Consider the following 27,042-nt stretch of genomic DNA (forward strand, 5'->3'; position numbering starts at 1 on the left):
TCATGTCTCCTTTTTATGTGGTTCCGGGTCAGGGACCCGATACAGAGCAGCTGAGAAATAGCCGATGTTGCCGAGGCTGAAGACGGCGCACAGGAGCAAGGCCCCAGCCATCTGGGGCAAGGAGGGGGGCCTGGAGCTGGCCAGGAGCCAGCCCCTTCTCAGCGTCTTGTCCAGAAGGATGGCTTCCATCTGCAGGTGTGTGGCCAGGATCACACACACATGGAACAGCTGGTGGCTGTGACCTGCAGCAGACACACAGAGGCCGTCAAGACCCTGTCCCCACGAAAAGGGAGGATGCACTGAGGCCTGCCTCGGTAGGTGTGCTCAACAGGTGATTGTGATAAAGAGGCCAGACAGGAGGCCACACAGGGCATGACTCCACATCTATGAAATGTCCAGAAGAGGCTGATCCATACAGACAGAGAGCAGGGGTGGGGGCAGGATTAACAGCACATGAGAATGAAGGGTCCTAGCCGGTGATAAAAATGTTCTAGGCTGGGTGCAGTGGCTCACACCTGTCATCCCAGCACTTTGGGAGGCTGAGGCAGGAGGATCGCTGGAACCCAGGATTTGGAGTCCAGCCTAGGCAACATAGTGAGACCTCGTCTCTACAACAAATTAAAAAATTAGCTAGGTTTTGAAAACGATCATCTACAAGCCCAGGAGGGGGCTTAGAAGGAACCCACCCTGCCAACAGCTTGACCTCAAGTTCTAGCCTCCAGCTCTGTAAGAAGAAACACTTCTGTTGTATAGGCTGCATGGTCCAGGGTGGTTTGTTATGGCGACCTCACAAACTCATAAAACATGAGGGTTAAATGAGGATTCACCGTTGGTTAAAAAAAAGAGCAAGTTCAGTGGTGCTCGTCCAGGACCTGTCCCAGAAGCAGCCATTCGTCCATGTGACATGGGAAGGAGCCAGCCTGATCGCCCACTGCTGAGTGGGAGAGAGTCAGGAACGAGAGTGGGAGGCTGAAGATTCTCATGTGGGGGTCAGCAAGGTCCCCAGGGGGGACTACCAGCACCCCATGTCCGTCCCCAGGAAGAAGGTGTACCTGGAGCTGCCACCCTGTTTGCTCAAGCCTTGCGGATAGGCTGTGAGGGATTTCCAAACCTGTCCAAAATGCAGCAAGGCAGTTTCAATGCCCACAGAGAGCTGTGTTCTCCAGGGACACATGGCCGGGCAAAGCTTGGCTCTAGACAACCATCCTTCTTTCTGTCTTCATGAGAGCTTTGCCTCTGTCTACATGTATGTCTGTGGGCTAATCTCCTTTTCTTAGGGCACCAGTCATAATAGATTAAGGCCCACCCCGGTGACCTCATCTTTACCTAATTATCTCTCTCAAGACCCTATCTTGGGCTGGGCACAGTGGCTCCTGCCTGTCATCCCAGCACTTTGGGAGGCCGAGGCAAGAGGATTGTTTGAGCCCAGGAGTTCAAGACCAACCTGAGCAACATAATGAGACCTTATCTCTACAAAGCAATCAAAAAGTTAGCCAGGTGTGGTGGCACATGCCTGTAGTCCCAGCTACTTGGGAAGCCGAGGTGGAAGGATCACCTGAGTCCAAGGTTGAGGCTACAGTCAGCTGAGCTCCTGTCACTGTACTCCAGCCTGGGTGACAGAGTGAGCCTGACTCAAAAATTGAAAATAAGAAATAAAAAAGATCGTATCTCCAAGGCCGGGCATGGTGACACATGCCTGTAGTTCCAACACTTTGGGAGACCAAGGAAGGAAGATCGCTTGAGTCTCAGAATTCAAGTCTGCAGAGAGCTATGATTGTGCCAATGCACTCTAGCCTGGGTGACACAGCAAGATCATGTCTCCAAAAAAAACCCTCTAAATAAGGCCACATTATGGGAATCAGGATGTCCACATGTGAGATTTTCAGGGACAAGTTTAGCCTGTAATGCGTGTGGCCTTTTCATGTCACTGCTGGTGTCTGAGGGTCGTGCCCCAGACTAGTCACCTTCACCAGCTAAGGCACAAACCTGTCTCCGGTTTGGGTGTGAGATCACACTGAGCCCTCTGCATGGGTGGATCTGGAATGCGGCTGCGGTGGAAAGGGTGTTTTTTTATTTTTTTATTTTTTTGAGTCAGAGTCTCACTGTGTTGCCCATGAACGATAAAAGAAGAAAAGAGATGGAACTGTCTTTGACCAACAGAGCACATGGGCACACTCACAGCTTCGACCTGCTGGGCTCAGGCGATCCTTCTGCCTCAGCCTTCCAAGTAGCTGGAACCACAGGCGTGCACCACCATGCCTGGCTAATTTTTTGGTTTATTGTAGAGAAGAGGTCTCACCAAGTTGCCCAGGTTGGTCTCGCATCCCTAGGCTCAGGCAATCCTCTCACCTCTGCTTCCCAAAGGGCTGGATGACAGGCGTGAGTTACCACGTCTGGTGGGAAGGGTGATTTAGACACCCTGCAGAACAGGAGCAGGGAGGTGCTTCCTCCCAGGCCAACCAAGCCAGGCCGAACCCCCAGGACAGCTGGGGGAATTCCAGTTATCTAAGACTGAGAACTTCCAAGTGTCTTATGTCTGGCAAATCTCACCCTTCCCAATGGTGTTTTCCAGCTCAGCAACCTAGCCGCGGGAGAACGGGATGGAGGTGAATAAATATCGCGCTGTTAAGAAGTCACAGTGGCGGCAAACAAGGACAAGGGTCCCTTTCCTGCAACTGCAAGACTTTCCACACCCCCCCCAACTCCTCCAAGGTGGGGCTGCAGAGGAGCCTGGCAGGCTAGGTGCTGGTGCACTGATTGTCTGGTCTGGTGTCCTCCTCCTGTCTAGAAAGACGCCCTCTAAGCATTTTGCAGGTTGCAACCCGTTCAGGTGCGACAAAAGAAGAAAAGAGATGGAACTGTCTTTGACCAATAGAGCACATCAAGCCACTTCATCTGCAGAGGAGAAGTAAATCCAAAATAAAATGGGCTCCGAGGAGACCACCACCTCCTGTCCAGATAGTGACCAGCCCCTTGATTCGTTTGGTACTCAGCTAGGAGATGCTCACACCAAGGATGTGTCAACGTCACCAGAAGTGACCCAAGTGTGTCCTCTGTCCAGCCAATGCCAAAGCCAGGGTAGGGGACACATTCTGAAGAGTTGAACTACATCCCTAGACAGAGAGGGCGAGGACCTCACTGGCACTGCAGTCCCAAACCCCAAACTAAAACTAAATCCAACCTTAACCCAAACCTTAACACTAAGCCTAACTCTAAACCCAGCCCTACCCTATCCATAACCCAAACCCCAACACTAACCCTAATCCTAATCCCACTCACAACTGTGAGCCCAACTTAAACCCTAACCCCATATTGCAATCACAGTCCTAACATCATTAACGTTAACCCCAACCTTAACCCCATGCCTAATTCTAAATCCAACCCTAACCCTAACCCTAATGCCAACCTTAACCCTAACCCTAACACTAACCCCTGTGCCTCTGACACCTTTTCTCCACCACATCTCTTCTTAAACTTCTTTTTTTTTTTTTAAATAGATACAGGCTCTCTCTCTGTCACCTGGAGTGCAGTGGCATGGTCACGGCTCAGCACAGCCTCGACATCCTGGGCTCAAGAGATTCTTCAGCCTCAGCCTCCCAAGTAGCTGGGACTCCAGGCATGCACCACACACCCAGCTCATTTTTCAATTTTTAGTAGAGATTGGTAGGGGTGGGGGGGATGGTTCTTGCTTATGTTGTCCAGGCTGGTCTCGAACTCCTGGGCTCAAGTGATCCTCCCACCTCAGCCTCTCCAAGTTCTGGGATTTCACGTGTGACCCCCTGCGCCCGACCTTCTTAAACTTCAGTGAGCTCAGGTCCACCTGGAGGGTCACATGGCCTCTGGGTCAGTGCTCGGCTCCACTCCCAGTTTCTGGTTCAGGAGGTTGTGGTGGAGTCCGAAAATCTACGTTTCCAGATTACATTGAGGCTGCTGATCCTGGACCCCACCAAGAATCGTGGCTCTACCCGGCCCCTCCCACTACCACATGCAAAGACACAGTCCCTCCCTCTGCACAGCCCCCCTGTGGCCTGGTACCCTCAGAGCCATCTGCACTACAGCTTTCCTCTTCTTCTCCACAGCTGCCCCAGTGTTCATTTATTTTTTAACTTTTTTAGAACCAGGGTCTTGCCCTGTCACCCAGGCTGGAGTGTAGGAACGTGATCACAGTTCTCTGCAACCTCAAGCGCCTAGCTTAAGTAGTCCTGTCTCAGTCTCCCGAGTAGGTGGGACTACAGACCACCTAATTTTTTTTTTTTAATTTTGTGGTACAGGGTTATGCTATGTTGCTCAGGCTGGTCTTGAACTCCTGGCCTCAAGCTATCCTCCTGCCTCAGCCTCCCAAAGTGCTGGGATTACGGGTGTTTCACACTGCACCCAATCCCAGTGTTCATTCAGTCACAGGGTTTCATGTTCTAGGTGACCAGAGGATTTACCAGCCCCACACCCCAACAGGATGCTCTAGGCTCCGGGGCTCACCTGCTCCGTCGTCACCCATCCTACCTGGCAACACACTGGCTGTGGATGTCCTGGCCTCCGCCATGTTGCAATGTCACCCCCCTCGCCCCCTCCCTGCCCCTGCCTGGCCCTTGGCTACATGCCCTGATGACGGGGTGTCCAGATGGGGCCCCTCCCCTCCAGGAGTGCCACAGGCAGGCGGCAGGGCAGTCGCCACTCACCGATGTAGTCAAAGCGTCCAGGGGCGAGGCGCTCGGGCAGGTGTGCGGAGTACAAGAAGGAGGCCAGCAGTGTGAGGAGCACGTGCTTCTGGTGGTATGGGGTGGCCTCGTTTTGCGCACTCTCCCCTGGGGGCAGGAGCAGCTGCAGGTGTTTAAAAAAGCATCAGGGGTCGGACACGGAGGCTCAAGTCTGTAATCCCAGCACTTTGGGAGGCCGAGGTGAGGGGATTGCCTGAGCCCGAGGGTTCGAGGCCTGCCTAGGCAACTTGGCAAGACCTCGTCTCTACAATAAACCAAAAAATTAGCTGAGTGTGGCAGCATGCACCTGTAGTTCCGGCCACTTGGAAGGCTGAGGCGGCAGGATCACCTGAGCCCAGCAGGTCGAGGCTGGGGTGGCCGTGAGCGTGCCAGTGCACTCCAGCCTGGGCAATGGAGTGAGACTCCAACTCAAAAAAAAGAAGTGTCAGGGCTGCAAGGACAGGCTGCAGGTGCCCCCGCTCCCCACATACCTGCAGCCAGGTGTGGGGGAGTTCAGACACCCACACCCCTCAGCACAAGTGTGGATACTCACCGGGCCTCACCTCCTCAGGGACCTTCGGGGATCACAGGAGCAGAATCCCTACCCAGGGTGTAAGTGAGTGAGACCACTGCACTTCAGCCCCCAGAGGCTCAGGAGAGCCACTGGGTTATTTAATTACAAAAAAAGGAAGGAGGGAGGAAGGAGAGAGAGAAGAAAAGAAAGGGGAAAGGAAGTAAGGAGGAAAGGGAGGGGAAGAAAGAAAAAGAGGAACCCTATTGATACTTCACTGCCCTTTCTGGGAGTGAAAGTAAGTACAGTCGACCCTTGAACCACGTGGTGGCTAGAGTACCCCCTAATGTCAAAAATCCACATGTAACTTCTGTACAATTTGACTTGGTCACCTTTTTGTTTGTTTTGAGTTGGGGTCTCGCTCTGTTGCCTGGAGTGGAGTGGCCCCATCAGAGCTCATCATAGCCTCCACCTCCTGGGCTCAGGCGATCCTACCACCTCAGCCTCCCGAGTAGCTGGGACTACAGGCATGTACCACCACGTTCGGCTAATTTTTTGATTTATTTATTATTATTATTATTATTTTGTAGAGACGAAGTCTCGCTATGTGGCCCAGGCTGGTCTTGAACTCCTGGGCTCAAGCAATCCTCTTGCCTGGGCCCCCCAAGGTGCACATGTCATTTTTGACTCCCAGAAGCTGAACTACAAATAGCTTCCCGTTGACTGGAAACCTTACTGAAAACAGCCAGCTCACACATATTCTGTAGGTTCCATGTATTATATGCTGTATTCTTAAAATAAAGTAAGCTACAGAAAAGAAAAGGTGATGACGAAAACCTTGAGGAGGAGGAGGAAGGGGGGGCGGTCTTGCTGTCTCGGGGGTGGAGGAAAACCCACGTGTGACTGCAGAGCAAGGTGCGCTCTGCTCACTCGAACTCACTTTCCATCAGCACACGCTGAGCGGGCGCTCCCCAGGGTGTTGGGCCCAGAAGCCCCCAGAAGCACGAGCAGCCCTTACCCTGTAGAAGATAGGGAGGGAGTCCCAGGCGTAGGGGTACGCAAAGGCCAGGACTCGCAGCACCTTGCACAGCCGGGGCTTCTGAATCTCAAGGAACCTGAATCAGGAGAGGAAGGGGACAATGAGAGTCTGTCGCAAGCGTGGGCCTGGCCGTCTGCAGGGACCCGCATTTCCACGCCACCTCCTCAGCCGGTGTGTCTCCCCCAGCTCCGATGGGAGGGACAAAGCCTCAGATGCGAAACCATCTCCAGAGAAGCTGCCTCCCAACCCTGGAGAAGCAGGGGACTCCAGACAAGCTGGAGGAGAGTAGGCTGGGGGAGCAGGGGCTTCAAGGGTCAAGTGATTTAACTGGCCCAAGGGTCTCTGAGAAGCCAGGCACCAGCAGGACTGGGAGGAGGTGGGGTGGGGGCCACTGGCATGGGCTCCCGGGGACACACTGCAAGGGGGAGTAGCACTCAGTGGTTGGAGCCACCAGGAGATCACCACACAGGAGATCAGTTTCTGGAATATTCATGACACACTCAGGGACACCAGCCTGGGAGAGTCACATCCATGTGAAGTCTTTCTTTCTCTTCTTGGTCATCCCCTGACCCGCTTCCAATCCAAAGGCAGATGGCACCAACATCAAAACCAGTGATGCTGAGGTGGGAGGATTACTTGAGGCCAGGAGTTCAACACCAGCCTGGGCAACATAGCGAGACTCCCATCTCTAAAAAAAAAAAAATTAAAAATTAATAAAACTTTGTGTGTGTGTGTGTGTGTGTGTGTGTGTCAGAGTCTCACTCTGTCACCCAGACTGGAGTGCAGTGGCACGTTCATGGCCACCACAGCCTCAACCTGCTGGGTTCAGGAGATCCTTCTGCTTCAGCCTTCTGCTGAAACCACAGGTGTGTGGCACCATGCCCAACTAATTTTTTGATTTATTGTAGATCCGAAGTCTTGTCATGTTGCCCAGGTTGGTCTCGAACCCCTGGACTCAGGCAATCCTCTCGCCTCTGCCTCCCAAAGTGCTGGGATTACAGACATGAGTCATCATGTCTGGCTATAAAAAATCATTTTTAACTAGCTGGGCGTGGTGGTGTGTGCCTGTAGTCCCAGCTACTCAGAAGGCTGAGGCGGGAGGATCACTTGAACCAGAGAATTCGAGGCTGTAGTGAACTGTGATCATGCCACTGTGCTCCAGCCTGGGCCACAGAGCAAAACTCTGTCTCTAAAATGATGGTGATGATGATAGCAATAAAAGGAGTGATGCTGACTGCTGAGATGAGAGGCTGGTCCTCCAAGAGAGGACACTGCAGGGCCTCAGCTGACTTGGCCCAGCCTGGTGGGGGGCAGTGGCTGGGGGCGGGGGGTTGGACAGCACAGATGGCAGCTGGACACGGGGAGAACCAGCTCCACACGAAACTACAGCCCTGCACGCAGGCCAGGAGAGGAGGCACGCACATTCCAGGCAGGGCTGCCAAGGTCACCTGGCGGGGTAGGTGCAGACCCAGATCCATGCTGAGCTGTACTGGAGCAGGCTGGGTTCTCCCTGGGCCCAAGGGCCACGGGGTGAGCCATCTGCACAGCGGTGTCCAGGGCCACCTGCCTCAGCCCTGGGTGGCTGTTCTGGTGCCATCTGCAGGAGCTTCACGGACACTGGGGCCCTTTCAGTGCTCTACGGACAGTCCTGCCCCGAACACGCTCTCTGGCGGGGTGGGGTCTGGTCCTGCCACCCTGCCTGTCTCTGCCCCCAGACCCTCTGCCCCAGCCCACAGGCCTGTCCCTTCTCTCTCAAGCCTCACCCGTGGCTCCCACTGGGCCTGGCCCACTTCCCCTGGCCACTTCCTCTTGTCGCTCATGACAGGAGCCCCACTGCTGCCTGTGTCCCTCAGCATGGGATACGGCAGAGACCCCCACATCCAGGCAGTCAGGACCCTCCTCAGGGCAGGTGCTAGGTCTAATCGGATCTAGAACCCCTGAGCCCAGCCCAGAATCATGTCTGAGATGTGGGCATCTTCCAGGCTGGCGCATTCTGCCCAGCATTAGGGCAGCCACACACACGGCATGTCTGTGACTCTGCTCAGGGGAAGGGACATCTCTGTGGGCCCCAAGAAGCCACAGCCTCCCAAGACAAGCTTAGCCTCAGAACAGAGACCAGGCCGCAGCCAGGGCCACGTTTCTGCCTCCTTTCTGACCTCACCCGTTAGAGAGGCTCACAGCAGGTACCAGGCATAGGAGGAGGAAAAGTCAAGGAGGAGGGAAATGGGACCTTGGTCTCACTCCCAGGCCAAGAATCACAGGCTCGGATCTACCCAGGCAGTGCGGTACCGGGATTTCGCGAGGAGAACTTGACTGGGACATGCTGGGTTCGAATCCTGCCTCAGCTCTGGTGACCATGGGACCTTGGCAGGTGACTTAGACTCTGCGTGATCCCCAGCCTCATGTGTAAGCAACCCAGGGACACTTCACTGCACATCCCTCAAGGCCTTGTGGTCAGGATTTGATGAAAAGATGCCAGCAAGGTGCACACCAGAGTGACATGTGCCAAGTGCATCTTTAGGAACATGTGTGTTGGGCTGGGCGAGGTGGCTCACACCTGTCATCCCAGTACTTTGGGAGGCTAAGGCAAGAGGATTGCCTGAGCCCAGGAGTTCAAGATCAGTATGGGCAATTTGCCAGGCATGGTGGCACGTGCCTGTGGTTCCGGCTACTTGGAAGGCTGAGGTGGAAGGCTCACCTGAGCCCAGCAGGTCAAGGCTGCAGTGGCTGTGAGTGTGCCACTGTACTCCAGCCTGGGCGACAGAGTGAGACTCCTAATTTTAAAAAAGAACACACATACACTGGGGAACTGCGTTCTCATTCTCTCCCCCTCCCCATCTTAACAGCCATGTCGGACCAGAAAACAGGACCAGAAGGGAGGAGACAGAGGTGACCGGCCTAGTCAGACGAGGCTGTGACAGGCAGAGCCAGGACTTACACCCAGACCTAGGACCTCCCCAGTGTCACCTGCACCTCCCCCGTAGGTCCCCATGCCTCAGGCCCAGCCTCAGTCTCACCCAACACCCCTCTGCCCAGGAGAGGGCACACACATCCCTGTCCCGAGAGCCAGGGCTGCCTCACCTGCCTTCTCAGCCCATTTGGCCCAGCCGTGGTGACCCACGTCTCCAGCCCTGTGCCCGGCCAGCACCTGCCATCTCTGGGGAGGAGGGGTTCCCTCTCGAGTGCATTCTGAAACCACTTACACACGGAGACGTCCGACCCCCAAAGCGTGGGTTTCCTGCAACTCGAGACAACATTTCGCCCGGCCTGATAAAGCACTTCCCGGGGGCAAATAGATCAGCCTCTCCAGGTGCAAAGCCGAGTCTACAGGAGGAAAAGGAAGAGAAAGAGCAGGACAGAGACAGCAACAGAGAAAAAGGCAGAGGGACCGGGAGGAGCCTCCCTGCAGTCCCACTTCAGGCCACAGGGTGTCGCTACAGCCAGACGGTTCATGGTTAGACGGAGTGTGGCCAGAGAACAGCGGCACCAAAGCCTCCAAAGCCTCCACCTGACCTCCCAAGCCTGGGCTGCCCGAGGCTGTTCCTGCACCCTGAGTTGAGGGGCTAGTTCTCAGGAAGCTGGGGCTCCTCTTCCCAGAACGAGGGTGGCAGGAAACACTGGATTCTGGGGGAAGCCTCCTTGAGAAAGAGTGGCCTCTGTACCAGTCTGTCCTAAGACCTGACCCATCTTCTTGTGACGTGGCTGGAAGGTCAGCCGCTGGGATGCCAGGACCAGCACTTGAACACTCTGGCTTCAGAAAACCAGTCTATTGTAGGGGCATGCCCAGGCATGCATGTGTGTGTGCACATGTGCATGTGGCTGTTTGATCATGTGGGGTCATGTCCTATTTTCGAGTACCACAGGGATGTGCACACGGCCCCATTCAGCCCTGGCCCCGGCAGCACCTGACCACCCAGCCAGCCTCTGTCTGATAACATGTCTGCCAGGCCTCACTCCTCCAGCTCTGACTCCAGACCCTTGTCCAGGCCAGCTCCGACCCCTCTGAGCTGCAGGACAACTACCAAGGTGTCCCGGGGGTGAATTACTCTCTCGCTTGCAGCTCTGTGTCCAGAACCCAACAGCTGGCTATGATGGGTGGTCAGGGACGTGTGCCGCATGGTACGTGCCGTGTAACACCCCTTCGGGAGTGGCCGCCCCTGCCTAGGCAGGCTGGGGTCTCCATCATACCCTCGTGCTCCAAGACCCTTGGGGAAGGCACAGATTCTCTGCTTTCCCCTTTCAAATGCTGCAGAATGAGGTGGCAATTTCCTGGAACATATTCGTTTGAACTAAATTCCATGATAATAACCCAGAACCACTCAGGGAACTACAGAGATCCGTGAGTGTGGGTGTGTGTCTCTGTGTGTGTGTGTGTGTGTGTGTGTGTGTATGTGTGTGTGTGTGTGTGTGTTTGAGTCAGGGCCTCACTCTGTTGCCCAGACTGGAGTGCAGTGGCACAATCATGGCTCACTGCGGCCTCGACCTACTGAACTCAAGTGATCCTCCTGCCTCAGCCTCCCAAGCAGCTGGGACGATAGTTGCGCGCCACAACATCTGGCTAATTTTTAAAATTTTTTGTAGCTACGAGGTCTCACTATGCTGCCTAGCCAGGTCTTGAACTCCTGGCCTCAAGCGATCCTCCCATCTTGGCCTCCCAAAATGCTGGGAGGACAGACATGAGCCACTGTGCCCGGCTTCTCAGTGTTGCCACTGACTTTCACCGTCTGCACCGTGGTGGAACGATGTCACTTAAACCCTGATTTACTGTGAATAGCATGTGGATGACTAACACAGGAGTAGAGTCTCCTCCAGAATTTCTAGAAAGGGGAGGGGGGCCCCTTCTGCCCCAGCCCTACCTTGGACGGAGGCCACAGGAAGCAGAGCCAGGGGCGGGGCTGGGGAAAGAGGCCAGCCACAGAGGAAGCAAGGAGAGACCGGAAGTGGGCATGCAGGAGGGAAGGAGCAAACCAGACAGAAGTAGAGGACATCTCAGGCGCACTTGCTGGAGATGTGGACGCAGAAGCCCGGCGGGGGGCAGGACATGGCCAGAGACCACACAGCAAGTCCATGGGGAACAGAGCAGGAGTCCAGGCTTCCAGATGGCTGCATCCCCCTCTCCACCGGCTTCTCCTAAAGCCACTCAGGGCCAGAGCCACTCCTGCGTGGTACTGTTCTCCCCCACCCTCTGGAATGGGAGGCAGAGAATGGAATGACAGCAGGAGAACAGGCCCGGTCAGGAGAGCCACAGACAGGATCGTGGGGTAGGGACCCGCATGAAAGGACCCCGAGGGCCTCGAGGGTCCCCCACTCTCCCTTCGGCTCTCCCTCTGTTCCAGCACGGCCCACCCCAGCCCCACTCGGCGTCATGAACACACCTGGACCCCTCGGAGCGCCAGACGGAGGCCCTGGAGTTCCCTTCCTGGGGGACTCTCCCTTCACCCTCCAGGAACGCACGCCCCCAGCACGACCCCAGCACGACCTGACCCCTCCCTGGTGCCCCCTCCATCCCCACAGGTGCACTCTGGTGTCATCACCCTGTCCAGGCTCCTCCCTCTCGTCCAGGCATGCGTCTCCCTTCCCTCAACCCAGAGTCCTAACCCCCTTCTCAGAGCCCTGAGGAACCACGCAGGAGGTGCTATGCCTTGTGGTCACGTGTTTACGCAACACTCTGCCCAGTGCTGGCTGGCCCAGGGTGTCTGTTGTCCCGGCACCAGGTGCCCAAGGGCGAGGGCATCATTTCAGGGTCCTGGCACAGGGCAGGTGTTGGAGCCATGTTGCATGGGCAGGTGGGTGGATGCACGGGTGATAGTTGGAACAGCAGCAGCCACAGACGCACTCCACACAAAAGGAGACATCGTCTATATCAAGGGAGAAGCCCAGACCTGGGCTCCTGCTAGATGCTGTCCTCCAAGCGTGCTGGGCACACTGCCTCCATGAGACGCGCCCTGTGTGCCTGAATGTCCAGGAGGACTCCTGGCTGGAAGGAAGCAATCTGCCCTGGGGGTTATGGGGGGGCTCATGGAGCTTTAGAAAAAAAAATTTTCTTTGAGTCAGGGTCTCCTTCTAGTGCCCAGGCTGGAGTGGACTGGCATGATCACAACTCACCCCAGCCTCGACCTCCTGGGCTCAGGTGATCCTCCTGCCTCAGCCTCCCACGTAGCTGGGGACTACAGGCATGTGCCACTATGCCCGGCTAATTTTTAAAAACTTTTTGTAGAGATGAGATCTCGCTGTGTTGCCCAAGCTTATTTTGAATTCCTAGGCTCAAGTGATCCTCCTGCCTCAGCTCTCAGAGTGCCAGGATGATGACATGAGCCCTCACCTGGCTTTAGAAAGAGTTTAAAAGCAGTAAATGTTCCGAGAATTTGCATTCTGAGCTCATGGGGACAAAGTCTCATTTACTCTGGAGCCTATGTCTTCCAGACTCACGAAGCCTCCTCTGCTCCCCTAAAGTGCTGTGCTCACCTCCCTCTGAGCCTGAATTCCAGACCCCAGAGCAGCTTGGCCTGGGAGGAGCCGGCAGACAGGGCCAAGTGTGTCCAGGTCTCGTGCACCCCAGTGCCATCCAGTCTCCCGGGGGGCCGCAGTTCCTAGCATTGTCATTTTCTAAGTGTGTCCCACCTCACCTCACCCTAGGACTCCTGGGAGGGAGACTGTCACTCCACAAGCAACTCTTTGCCCCAACCACCTCAGGACTGTCCATGAAAGCAGGCCGGGGCAAGCAGCCCTACACTGTTTCAGATCCTTTCATTAAAACCAAACCAGACCAGTTTGTCCGGTTTGTGAAACTTGCCTTTTCTCTCCCTCCATAAATCCCAAGTGTCACCCAGAATCGTTCTGGAGAAGTTACGGGGCATCCCCTCCACCTGTCTCCCTGAGACGGCATGAGGGGAGGTCAGTGGCCGTACAGGCCAGGGAGACTCAGACTGGCTCACAGGACTCAGTGTGGTGGGGACAGAGAACTCAGTGCTTTTCCTGACCCACATGGAAGGGCCTAGTCCAGGAGCACCCAATGCCTTGGCACAGTGTAAACAAGACTGTCACCTGACTGTCACCTGCACGATAGCTTGGGGGTTTCCTGAGTAACTTGGGGAGCCGTAGTTTCTGGGCAGTTCACTTTTTTTTTTTTGAGTTGGAGTCTCATTCTGTCACCCAGGCTGGAGTGCGTGGCCGCTCCCGGCCACCGCAGCCTCGACCTGCTGGGCTCTGGCGATCCTTCCGCCTCAGCCTTCCAAGTAGCCAGAATTTACAGGCATGCGCTACCACGCCTGGCTGATTTTTTGATTTATTGTAGAGATGAGGTCTCACTGCCCAGGCGGGTCTCGAACCCGCGGGCTCAGGCAATCCACTCACCTCAGCCTCCCAAAGGTGCAGGATTACAGGCTGAGCCACCGAGCCTGGCTTGGCAGTTCACTTTTAAACAGACTTGAACGAACTGCATAGTTACTCCTGTGACAACGTTCCTTGCACCCACACCCCAATGAGTATTCTTGAGTAAAAGGGAAACAAATAAAGACAGTGGGAATAAAAGCCAGTGAGCTGGGCGTGGCCTATGGTCAGAGAGTGCACAGGGTGTTTGAATATCACCCGTCACGTATATACCTAGAGGCAGGCCTGCTTGATTGCTGTCAGGGACGGCAGTTCACAGGGCACCTCCTCTGGGCCAGGTTTGTGCCAGGGGCCCTGGGCACATTCCCTGCAGTCCCTACATTCGTCCCGAGGTACCTGTAATGGCCCCAATTTATAGAAGAGCAAACTGAGGTCATGGAGGATACCTGACTTGCCCAGCAATGGAACCAGATACATAATTTGCAGGCCCTGGACAGAATCCAAAGGCCCCTCCTTGCTCCAGTTATTCAGAATGACTGAGAGTGCAGCAGGGAGTTAAGCCCAGCGTGAGGTGGGCACCCCCAGGCAGCCCACCAAGATCTGGGCCCACCAAGACCTGGGCACAAACCTAGGCTCCGAGCACTCGTGCAACCAAACCCACCCTTTCCGGCTCCCTCCAAGCCCTCCTGACCAGCCTGAGGTAAGAGCAGCTGGTACCTGGAGTAGCAGGAGAGGCCGGTGCTGACCATGGTGTTGAGTGCCGCCAGGGCCACGTAGCAGTCGTGGAAGGTGGTGCGCACAAGTGCGTCTGGGAACGTGTAGGCTGAGTAGGCAATGGCTGAGCCTGCAGAGAAGAGGCCCACCGTGGGAAAGAAGCCAGGCTTGGTGCTGCATGGACCACTGGCCACCCTTCTCACCCCATAGTCCTGGCTCCATGCCCTCGCCTGTGCCATCAACCCTCCCAGAAGGTCCTCCTTGTCTTTTTTTGAGTCCGGGTCTCACTCTGTTACTCAGGCTGGAGTACAGTGTGGCACAATCACGGCTCACCACAGGCTCGACCTCCTGGGTTCTGGTGATCCTCCTGCCTCAGCCTCACCAGTAGCTGGGATTTCAGGCATGTGCTACCACGCCTGGCTAATCTTTTTTTTTTTTTTTTTTGAGAGAGAGACAAGATCTCGCCATGTTGCTCAGGCTGGTCTCGAATTATTGGGCTCAAACAATCCTCCTGCCTCGGTCTCCCAAAGTGCTGGGACTCCAGGCATGAGCCACCACACCTGGCCTCCTCCCTGCCTCTCCGCCTACCAGCTCCTACCCTGAGAGTCCACCATGAACCCAGCAGTGTCCCCAGGGCTTCACGTGGATGACCACATGTGATCCTTACACCCTGGAGGCAGAGAGGGCTCACAACCCGCCCAGGCTCCTAACCTGAGACAGCAAAGCTGGGCTGCAAACCCAGGCAGCGTCACGAATGTTTTCCCACTTTAACTGTGTACCATCCCAGCGAGCTCAGTGCTGCTCAGAGCGTGCCCAAAGATGGGTCCCCTGTGGACAGATCAGTGTGGGAGGAGGGAGGTATGTCATGCCAGGGACTAGCAACGGGCCAACTGAGAGGCTGGGTTGTGTTTTGTTGCGGGTTTCAGAGTTCGTGGGAGCGGAGTTCCCTGAGGACCCTCTAGAGACCCTCATTTGGAGGAGCAGGGTAGATCCCATACTTTTCCAAGGGGCCAGATGTGCTTCACCTGAGGAGAGGGCCTTGGACCTGCACTCTCTCCCTTGGAAACTCCTGTAAGAGAGGCGTCCTGGGCCTGAGGGGTCTCGCCTAAAGTCGCTGTCATTCAAAGGCATCAAGAAGCTCAGAGTCCTAGCTCAGGGCTGAGACCCTCGGGCCTCACAGAACCATCTCTGCCTCTTACCCCATTTGACAGGGGGATCCAGCGACACTGGGCACACAGGCAGAAAGGGTCGAGGCCATGGCCTCCTGGTTCCCTGCCGCTCATGTTAGCAGGCTGCTGAGAGACGGAGAGACTTCAGCTGGGCACTGCCTCCAGGAGAAAGTCCAGCCCTTCACCTGACCTGAGCCCATGGAGGTCCCACCTGGACCAGACACATTCACTCAGTGGGTCTGCCGGGGGCCAAGATGTGTACCAAACTCTGTGGACCCGGCAAGACCCAGGGAGCCTCTGACTCTGTCTCAAATACAGGGGAAGCCACGCCAATCAGAAACTCGAGGCAGGTGCTGGAGTAAGGTGGGGCTGCAGGCGCAGCAGCTGAGCTGCAGCACAGCTAATAAGGTCACCCGGGACTCTGACAGGTGCTGAAGGCGGGGAGGGCTTTCCAGAGAGCAGGCCCAGACACAGGTCTGGTACCGGGTAAGAAAAGTGAAGAAATAATTTCTTCTTTTAGCCGCTGAAGGATTCTGTGTAAGGGATTAAGATGACCAAAGCCGGCCGGACATGGTGGCTCACACCTGTCATCCCAGCACTTTGAAAGGCCTAGATAGAAGGATTGCTTGAACCCAGGAACTTGAGATCAGCCTGAGCAACATAGCAAGATCCCATTTCTACAAAAATGGAATAATTAACCAGGACTGGTGGCACGCCTGTAGTCCCAGTTACTTGGGAGGCTGAGGTAGAATTGCTTGAACTCAGGAGGTTGAGGTTGCAGTGAGCTATGACTGGGCCACTACACTCCAGCCTGGGCAACAGAGTGAGACCCTGTCTCTGAGAAAAGAAAAAGATGACCCAAGCCTGGTGAAAGTGCACAGGATGGGACCACTGGAAACCAGAGAGGAAACTGGAGAGAATGCGACACTTGGGGGACGGGGGACTTGGACAAGGTAGAGGGGAGGAGGGAAGGGGGGTGACTGAGGAAGGCAGTGGGGGGCTCAGGGGGGGAACCGACAGGCCCTCAATGCACAGGATGCCCTTGGAGCTTGCCAGACAGCCCCACGCCAAGCACTGGGCTGTGGGCTAGAAAGCCAGCTGTGAAGGGCACAGAGCAGGGAGACCAAGGTGACAAGAGGCACTCACACGGCAGGGAGCGGTGCCAGGGACAGACAGGACGTGACTGACCACGCAGGCGCAGTCCTCACCTGGCCCCCCCATTGGGCGCATGGAGCCTGGGTCACACCCCCACACGGTGCCTGGCACCCTCACCCAGAGCTTGGGTGTGCTGATGGCACCTGCCTCAGGGGACAGCCGTCGGGGCTGGAGGGACCACGCGGGGGCGCCTGCCCTCTGCCGTGCACTAAGCTCCAGGCCCTGAGCTTCACTAAGACCCTCAGAAAATGCCTGAGGAGGACGTCACACCCATTACGTGGATGTGAGAACAGAGGCCTAGAGAGGCTGAGAAACTCACACAGAGGCTGGGGCGGCAGTTGGACCCCACATCCAGACCAGTAGGCATGGTGCAGGTTGCCCTCGGTGATAGTCGAGGTCATCTGGGGGCCACCATGCGGAAATTGCTCCAGAATGCCCACACTTATCAAAAGGAGTCTGGGGCAGGAGGTTGAGGGCAAGGAGGTCAGCAGGCTGAGGAGTCTGGGCAGGCTGCTTCCCAGCCAGCTGATGTGGGAGTGTGGGAATGGCAGCAGAGAAGGTGTAGACGCCTGGGGGCAGCTGGGTGGGGCAGAGGAGGCTGTGCAGGAGAGAGGCCCAGAGGAAAGAGAGGCTATCACATGAACCTGATGACGGAGCAGGCGTGAGGAGCATGCAGGAAGGGAGGCCGAGGGAGATTAGAGTCTTGGGCCTGGGAGAATAGAGGGTGGTGGCACCTGCCAGTGGGGGACATGCAGGGGCAGCAGGTGTGGGTGGGGTGAGAAGAAGCCCACGGTCCTGGTCTCATAGCTCCACGGCCTGGCCCAGGTGAGCGGGTTAACCTGCAGACCATGATACAGAGGGACAAAGGGGTGTCCATGGGCCTATACAGCAGAAGAAGAGGGCCCAGGACCAGTGCTGAGTCAGCCCACGAGGAGGGAGGAAGCAAAGGGAGATGATGGAGAGGGAGGGAGGGGAGATGGAGAAGAGGGGAAGATGGAGAGGGAGGGGGAGAAGACAGAGAGGAAGGAAGAGGGAGATGGAGTGAGACAGAGGGGATGATGGGGAGTGAGGGAGGGGGAGATGGAGAGGGAGGGAGGGAGATGAGAAGGGAGGGAGGGAGAGGTGGAGAGGAAGAAAGAGGGAAGGTGGAGAGGGAGGAAGTTGAGATGAACAGGGAGGGAGGGAAGATGGAGAGAGAGGGAGGACATTATGGACAAAGGCAGGAGGGCCTGAGGAGCACAGGATGATATGGAAACTTGGCAGAGAAGCCTAAAGCCGGCACCATCACTACAGTTGGGGGAGACTGGCCTTGGCAGCTGTTTTGTATGAAGGCTGGGTACTGGATGACAGAGCTCTGAGAAGGTAGGGGTGAAGTAGAAGGGAGGAGGGGGAAGAGAGGAGGGAGGGAGGGGAAGAGAGAGACTGAGATAGAGAAAGAGGGAGAGCGAGAGGAACAGAAAGTGTGCGTGTGTTTGTGTATGCATCTGTGTGTCTGTATGTGTCTGTGTGTGTGTGTCTCTTTGTGTGTGTCTGTGTTTCTGTGCACATGTGTGTTTGGAAAGAGGAGAGAGAAGGTAGATGGATGTAGCTTCTCACAGACAACCTCCTGGGCAAGGAAGATGGTGATTGTCTTCCACCTGAGCAGGACCAGGAGAAAGAGGTGAGAACTTGGATCTTTGGAGTGGATGGACAGATGAATGAATGGATGGTTGGACAGATGGACAGACAGACAGACGGACAGAAGGATGGATGGATGGATCAAGAGAGGGAGGGATGGACGGATAAATGGATGGATGAATGGACAGATGGATGGATGGACAGATGGATGCATGGATAGACAGACAGAAGGATGGATAGATGGATGGACAGACTGAAGGATGGATGGATGAATGGATGAGGGAGGGATGGATGGATGGATGGATAGACAAACAGATGGACCGATGGACAGATGGATGGATGGATAGATGGATGATGGATAGATGGACAGATGGATGAATGGAGGGAGAGGAGAAGGAGGGAGGGAAGGATGTATGGATGAATGGTTGGACGGATGAACAGATGGACGGATGGACGGATGGATGCATGGATAGACAGATGGAAGGATGGATAGATGGATGGCAGACGAATGGATGGAAGGAGGAACAGATTAACGGATGGAGGGATGGAGGGATGGATGGATGGATGGACAGATGAATGAGTGGACAGGTGGATGGATGGACAGATGAATGGATTCATGGATGGAGGGAGGAACAGATGTATGGCTGGAATGACATATGCATGGATGGATTGATGGATAAATGGACAGATGGATTGAGGGAGGACAGATGAATGAATGGATGGATGGGTGGACAGATGGGGGAATGGATGGATGGAGAAACAGATGAATGGACAGATGGATGGATGGATGGAGGGAGGGAGGGATAGATAGATGGAGGGAGGAAGAGATGGACAGATGGAATGGATGGATGGACAGATGAAGGAATGGACGGACAGATGGATGGATGGATGGATGGATGGATGGACAGATGGATAAATGGATGGATGGAGAGAGGGATGGACGGATGATGGATGGATGGATGGACAGATGGACAGACAGACGGACAGGTGGATGGATGGAGAAAGGGAGGGAAAGATGAATGGGTGGAAGGAGGGAGGGATGGATGGACAGGCAGACAGATGAACGAATGGTATGGATGGACAGATGGATGAATGGAGGGAGGAAGACATGATGGATGGGATGGATGGTTGGACAGATGGATGGATGGATGGATGGATGGATGGATGGAGAGAGGGATGGATGAATGGAGGGAGAGATGGATAGACAGACAGATGAATGGGATGGATGGACAGATGGAAGGATGGTTGGATGGATGGATGGATGGACGGACGGACGGATGGAAGGACAGATGGACAGACAGATGGATAAATTGATGGATAGAGGGATGGATGGATGGACAGACGGATGAATGGACAGACGGATTAATGGATGGAGGGAGGGAGGAACCGCCCACAAGCAGAGGGGAGAAGAGGAGGTGGGATGAGGGGCACATGTTCAAAGAAAAAGACAGGTTGGGAGCAGTGACTCATGCCTGTAATCCCAGCACTTTTGGAGGCCAAAACAGGAGGCTTGCTTGAGGCCAGGAGTTTGAGAAAAAGACAAGAGCTTGGGGACATCAACACCTGACTTCACCAACTTTGGGGCTGCCCCTCTATTCCTGGAGCAACTCACTAAGTGCTCCAGGCCTCTGGACACATGGGGCACCTGATCCAGGTTCCTTCTCTGCCAGATGTGACAGAAGCCAGCACCAATGTCCTGGAGGGGCTTAACCTGGCCTGTCAGGGCCGAGAGTTCAACCAGCCATTGTTGAATGACACCAAATGGCAAACAAATCACATACAGGAAAAATGGAATCCTCAGTGATGCCCTCTCCTGAGTCTTTAGGGTGGAATCACTAGACAACTAGGCGCTCCCAGTGTTTCTTCTCACCTCTGCATGTGGTGACGTAACACTGGGAGCTTGAAGTTGGCCTTGTGGGGGAGAATTTATGCCACAGGAATCGGCCAGTGCGGCAGATCTGGGCTGTTGTCCCAAGAGTCAGCGCTAAGTGTTCAGGGGCACATTTAGGAAACGCCAGGAACCCGGGTGGGGGCAGGGGCCTTCTGTGGCTCGTCTGCAGACCCAGCAGAGCCCCGTGGCCACGCCAGCTCGTGGGGGACAGGCACAGGGCAGGGAAGCCTTACGTGGTGACCTCAGCTCTTGGGAGACAGATGCAGGACAGGGGAAGCCTCACGTACCCAGGCTGAAGAGGTTGACGGCGCCATAGTCCAGGAAGTAGCAGATATGCCGGGCGTTTCTGGACATGGAACTGAAGGTGTGTGCGCAGCTGGACACGAGAGGGTACACGCAACTGGTGCCCATGTACACAAGCATGGGCCAGGAGTAGCTGTCGTTCTGGATGTCAGTCACACACAGTGCAGTCACAAACCTCCACACGAAGAACCTGGAATGCAAGAGTCCCTCAGCCTTCCATGGTGGGCTCACCTGACCAGCTTCTGCCTCCCATTCCCCCGGGCTCACCTGTCCCTCTGTGCTCTCACTTGGGGAAATGCCATGTGCTGGGGGGTAGGTGGAGTCCTTTTTTAATTGGAAGGCAGTAAGTTGGGAGTGGGTAGGCAGGGTGAAAAGAGGGCCTTTGGGCTGGGTGAGGTGGTTCACACCTGGAATCCCAGCACACTGGGAGACCGAAGTGGGAGGATAGCTTGAACCCAGGAGTTCAAGACCAGCCTGGGCAACACAGTGAGACTTCATCTCTACAAAAAATTAGCTGGGTGTGGCGGTGCCTGTCTGTAGTCCCAGCTACTCGAGAGGTTGAGGTGGAAAGATCACCTGAGCCCAGGACGTTGAGGCTTGGGGAGATATGATCGTGTTTCTGTGCTCTAGCCTGGGAGACAGAGTAAGGCCCAGACTCAAAAACAAACAAACAAAGAAGAGAGGCTTTGGTATATATAATCCAATCCCCAAGTCCTCAGCTTGCATGCTTCCAAAAATGGGGGACTCATCTCCTCCCAAGGCAGCTCTGAATGCTGTCAAGCTCTCCTGCACTGAGCTCGAGTCTGTCTCCTCAGTCTGACCTTCGTTCCCCCCATCAGGACCAAGGAGACAAGCCCAGCAAGTATTTTAAGGCTGTCCTCATACGCCCCACCGCTACCTCCTTGAACTCCGTCCAACCACTCCTCCCAGGATCCAGATTAGGCCTCGCCCCACCCCTGCGGTTGTGTCTGCCCCTGGTTTGTCCATGTCCCTCTTGCAGGAATGCTCCTCCGTCAGAAGCCATGCCCAGGCAGAAGCCCGGAGGCCTTCTCCTGCCTCTTCCTCACTGGCCACCCAAGGAGGCTGCAGTGGCTGTTTTTCTAGATGGCTGGCTCTCAGCCAAGCCGAGATCTCTACACATAGATAGTGCACATTCCTGCGTCAAGTCTACCTACCACCCATGTGTGGAATTCCACCGTGAGGCCCTCCCTCCCACACAGGCTTCTGAAAGCTGGTTCCTTCCCACCTGCCCTTCCAGGGGCTGAGACTCTGTGAGGCCAGTCACATAGGAACCACCCGCATGTTGCTGGACCTGCTGGCTACACCCATGGTCTCTTTCCTCCCGCCCCAGCAGAAGCCAAGCGTAAACTATTTGCTATTGCTCAGAACACATCCTCCTGCCACCCAGGTTTTCCAGTGGTCCCCTTCCTCAGGAAGTCCTGACCCAGGCTTCCCAAGCCCGTCCTACTGTGCTTCTCAGTCCACCATCCCTGAGAGCCCAGCACGGTGAAGGGGTGCCATGGGCATTGGGGATGTGGCTGGTTTGGCTCGGCTGTAAGATAGCTAAAAGTCACCCCAAAGAGATCCCTGCACGTAGCTCAGGACCCACCAGCCAGGAGAGCCAACAGCACCAATCCCAAAGCAGACTTAGTCGACCTGGTCCAGCCACGAAACGCAACACCAGGCAGCTTGCCCAAAAGCCTGGAGACTTGCAGGTGTCCACAGAGTGAGCTCTCCCAGGAGAAAAGCCAGGGGAGTGCAGGGAAAGAGGCAGCACTGGGGACACACTTGTCACTGCCAATCCTGCGTCCCCAGAAAAGCATCAGAGGATAAGGAGAAGTGGGCCTGGCTGCTCCAGGGAGGAAAAGTAGGGGCCGAGGAGAAGCCTGATGATTCCCTTCCACAGTGCTAAAATGGACACGTTTTACTTGGTTTAGGATGGCCCACGGCCCCCTTGAGCAGGACTCGGCTGTCACCTGCTCAGTCGCATGCCCCGCGTGGAGCTCTCCCGTCGCCACTGGGCTGGTTGCTGGGACCAAGCAGCCTGCCCTGTGTGTTGGCTCTGGCCAATTCCTGGTTTCCGGTCATGCTGCCCCTGACCTTGGGAGTCCGTATCCACTCTGGGAACCTCTCCTCTCCCGGTTCCTCGACAGGACTGGAGGGGCATCCAGAGACCAGCCTGTGCCACAGCTCTACTGGGTGGTGGAAGAAGTCACCCTTCCCCAGGGCCTCTACAAAGGGGGCCCAAAAACCCGCAGAATTTATTTATAAAAAAACTGTGTACTTATTCTTACGTGTTTACACTTCAGTCACCTTCAAAGTCCTCTCTGTTGGATGCAATACACCTACCAAGACAATTTTTCCACTGCTCAAAACAGTTTTTGCAGTCATCAGTTCTGATGTCTTTTAGTGCTTCTGCCATTTTTGTTTCACCTCTTCCACATCGACAAAATGTTTCCCTTTGAGGACTTTTTCACCCAGAGAGACGAAAAAAAAAGTTGCTCAGGGCAAGACCGGGTGAACAGGGAGGGCAGGGCATGGGGGTCCATGCCATTTTTGTTCAAAAACTCCTGAACACTCAGTGCGGTGTGGGCAGGTGCGCTCGTAAATCACCCATCATGAAACGGGCAAAGCCTTGAAAGAATTAAAAAAAAAAATTCACTGAAGCTGAACACCGCCTCTCACAACAAAACTAGCTGGTCCACGGATGTTGATGGGTTCCTAGAACACTTACCTAGTGAAGGGAGCCTATCCTACAAGGGGGCCCTCTCCAGAAGATAATTCTGGGTTTTGGGGCCCCCTCATATGTCAGTCAATGGTGGCCCAGTGGGACCTGGCCCTGAGGGTCTCTGAGTCCTCCCAGCTCTGCTACCATGACCATGCTTTGATCCCATCTCCACTCACCCCCGTTCAGCAAAGGTGTGCGCGTGAGGCTGTCTTCAGCCCCCGTTTCTCAGCAAGGCCCCTCCTCCCCTCCTTGCCCCCCTCCCGTGTCCTTCCCTGACCCTCCAAGCATTGCCTGACCAAATGCCTCCTGTCTCCAGGCTCCCAAAACAACAACGGAGCACCCACAGCTCTGTACCCGGCGCCGTCACCTATGTCTTCTCTCCAGACCCTCATGACACCCTGGGAGAGCTGCGGACTATCACAGCGCTTTGCAGGTGGGACAATATGAGGCTCAGAGAGGTGACATGACTCACTCAGGCCAGTGACATTTTCACCAGGGCCCGTGGAAGGCCCAGAAACCTCCAAGATGGAAGGAGGTAGAAAGAAACTTGGTCAAGTCAGGCACTGGAGCAGGCAGCGAGGGAGGACAGGCGGCTGACTGGAGTCCCCAGAGTCCTGCCACAACACAGCCCTGAAACTCACCCCGGGGCAGAGCCACCTTCTCCCCCTCAGCCACACGCTCACCTCACTCTGTGCACCCAGAGGGAGCCCGTGTCCCACACAGACCCTCACCCTCCCAACCCACACTGTGACTTAAGAAGCCCTGGTCCCAGGGTCCTGCACCAGACGGACAGGTCAAGGGGCCAGAAGGTACCAGAAGGGCAGCAGGTGAGTCCAGATGTTGAGGGTCTCATTGGTCATTTGGAAGAGGCTGAGGACACAGGCGGTGGCAGAGCTCTGGGGATGCCGGTAGCCAAAGAGGATGCCTTGTTCATGGAACACCTGCAGAGGAAACGGGGGATGCCGGGTGAGGCAGGCGGCTGATGGAGGGCTCAGGGGACATCCTGGAGGGGTCGCCCTCTCCCTGGCAGAGTGCTGTGAGCCTGGGACGCTTGCCCCAGGCCTTTGACCTTCTCCTCCCTCCTCCCCTGGATGCAGCTTCTAAAGTTTCTCATCCGCCAAGAAGTACCAGCCAGCTGGAGATGTGGCTCCCAGCTGGACTCCTCATGGGCATCCAGCCTGTCTGCGCTCCTGGACGCACTCACTCTTGGCATGAACATTGCCTAGGAATCTGTCTCCGCGCCCTCTGCCGTGGGCCTGCAGCCCGGGTTTCGGAGGCCTCCGTGCCCGGCTGACATAGATGCTGTCTGTCTGAGCTCGTGAGGGCTCATCAGGGGCTGATGGGAAGCTCTTTGCAGAAGACCCCCCCCCAGCCAGGACATATCCACTGCACTTCACAAAGGCCTTTTGATGATGAGGATGATGACGCTGGTGGCTGGGAGGGGTGGCGGCTGGCCTTAGCAGGGCCAGTCAAGCCATGCCTCCCTATGCAGCCCACCTGACTGACAAGCACCCCCAAGCACCCCAGGGTAAACGTGACTTGGTCAGGTGAAATATGGAATGTCAACAGCCTGGAGGATTGTCTTAAATCTGTTAAAAATGGTGACTGAGAAGACAAAGAGGCCAGAGAGCCAGAAGTTCAGGACGCAGCAGTAAATACAAAAGAGTGACCAAAAAATACTCCCACCATGACTGCAAAAACTCTAGAAACTGAGGCACAGGCCAGGTGTAGTGACTCATGCCTGTAATCCCAGCACTTGGGGAGGCTGAGGCGAGAGGATCACTGGAGCCCAGGAGGTCGAGACCAATCTGGGCAACATAGTAAGACCCTGTCTCTCCAAAAAAATTAAACTTAATGTAGGTGATGTTTGCCTACAGTCCCAGCTGCTTGGGAGGCTGAGACAGAAGAGCAGGCGGAGACTGCCATGAGCTATGATTGTGCCACTGCACTCCATGGTGGGCGACAGAGCAAGACACCACCCTTATAAAAAAAAAAGAAAAGGAAAAGAATTTGCATACACACAGTGGGGCAGAGACCAGGAGGAACATCGAAAAGTGAAGTGTTTCGTTTGTGAAGGGAGGAGGATTGTGGGGCGTTATTTTCCCTGTGTGCTGAGTTAGACCAAAGCGTCTCAGTCTTGACACCACTGATGCTTGGGGTCCGATAATTCTTTGTGGCGTGGGCCGGCCTCTGCGGGTGTTCCCAGCATCCCTGGTCTCTACTCACCAGATGCCAATAGCTCACACTGTCTGCACCCCTCACCAAGTTGACAACCAAAAATGTGTTTATTGCCAGATGTCTCCTGGGGGCAAAGTCTCCTCTAGTTAAGAGTCACTGATTTTGGAGGTTTTTGTTTGTTTGTTTTTAAGGGATAGAGTCTCACTCCATTGCCCAGGCTGTAGTAAAGTGGTGCATTCATAACTCATTGCATCCCCAAACTTCTGGGCGTGAGCTGTCCTCCCACCTCAGCCTCCTGAGTAGCCAGGACTATAGGTGGTATGCACCTATATCTGGCTAATTTTTTGTAGAGACAACTTCTCTCTATTGTTGCCCAGGCTGGCCTAGAACTCCTGGCCTGAAGCGATCCTCCCACCTCGACCTCCCAGAGCGATGGGATTACAAGTGGAAGCTATCACATTCAACCTAGAACTGATTTAGGTGAATGTTGTTACAACCTTTGAAAGGTAATTATAAAAGAGTAGGGTAATTGAGGAAAATAATAGCAATGACAGTATTTAACATTGTAACATATCAGGTCACAGCAAGTTGCATAGCCTCTCTTCAATGTCCTAGGGCTGGAGGGGGAAAGAGAGTTGAGAGAATTCCACTCGACCCACCCATCTCCTGTCTGGTCACCAGTGTACTTTAAGAGAGGCTCTCCACTCAAAAATACACGGCATGTGCCAGGTGTGGTGGTTCACGTCTGAGAGAGGATTGCCTGAGCCCAGGGGTTCTAGACCAGCCTGCACAACATGGCGAGACCTCATCTCTACAATAAATCAAAACATTAGCCAGGTGTGGTAGCACGTGCCTGTAGTTCCAGCTACTTGAAAGGCTGAGGTAAGAAGGACTGCCTGAGCCCAGCAGGTCGTGGCTGCGGTGGCCGTGAGCTTGCCACTGCACTCTAGCCTGGGCAACAGAGTGAGACTCCGACACAAAAATAAAAAATAAATATGACATATGGCACAGTTTGGGCCACCTCTTTACGGTCCAAGTCAAGAAGTCACAGGGGACTTCGTGGGAAAGGGGAGGGGCATCAGACTCAGGCCCCGGGGCGCCACGTGCCTCAGCGTCCTCACCTGTGAAATGGGTGGGTTCGCCAGTCGGTGGGGGGCAGTGGCTGGAGTTCGAGAGAGCACTTAGCCCAGTGCCGGGTTGGACAGGCTGGCAAGGGACAGGGAGGAAACAGAGCTGGCTCACGGTCCAGTGAGGAAACTCTGTTGGAATCAGGCTCGGGTCTTGGTCATGAAAGTGATTTGTTCCAGTTGTTGATTTGCCATTGGATTCCGCTGACATCCGGCTTAGGTGGACGGATTCCCAAACGGGCAGCAGGAATCACGACCAGCAGCCTCCCCTCCCTCCAGGGCTGGTGACACGCAGGCAGCAGGCAAGGCCAGTCATCAGCCTTTGATCCCTGTAGGGAGGACGGTGATGGAGCCTTCTAAGGCCCCAGCAGAAACCAGGGCTCCCAGAGAATGGCTGGGGCCACTTCTCTGTCTTTGAGTTCCTTTCTCTCTTCCTTTGACGATTTGTGTACATGAATTAAAGCCCAGGCCTCCTGCTACAATGCAGACTCTAGGAACAGACTCATGCCTTCATAGAGTGGGGCTGGCAGGTTCCGTAAGGCAGGAGACCTGTGACAAGCGGCCAGTGAAAGCAAAGACATCTCAGG

The 27,042-nt window shown here is 55.2% G+C and overlaps 1 protein-coding gene across 1 annotated transcript in view; it reads right to left on the bottom strand.

The window, feature by feature from the left end:
• The window catches only part of PAQR5 (progestin and adipoQ receptor family member 5), a 31,954-nt gene continuing 4,912 nt past the window's right edge, over positions 1 to 27,042 (bottom strand). Inside the window, exons 2-7 of the mRNA XM_008071257.1 lie at positions 23,964 to 24,091; positions 20,407 to 20,612; positions 14,291 to 14,417; positions 6,224 to 6,320; positions 4,677 to 4,818; positions 1 to 242 (exon numbers count right to left, since the gene is read on the bottom strand). Of these exons, the coding sequence (XP_008069448.1) occupies positions 1 to 242; positions 4,677 to 4,818; positions 6,224 to 6,320; positions 14,291 to 14,417; positions 20,407 to 20,612; positions 23,964 to 24,091 (942 nt within the window). The remainder of the gene's footprint in view (positions 243 to 4,676; positions 4,819 to 6,223; positions 6,321 to 14,290; positions 14,418 to 20,406; positions 20,613 to 23,963; positions 24,092 to 27,042) is intronic.

Source organism: Carlito syrichta, unplaced genomic scaffold (assembly GCF_000164805.1).
Source record: "Carlito syrichta isolate Samal-C Ts95f unplaced genomic scaffold, Tarsius_syrichta-2.0.1 Scaffold314258, whole genome shotgun sequence".
In the NCBI taxonomy this organism is placed as follows: Eukaryota; Metazoa; Chordata; class Mammalia; order Primates; family Tarsiidae; genus Carlito; species Carlito syrichta.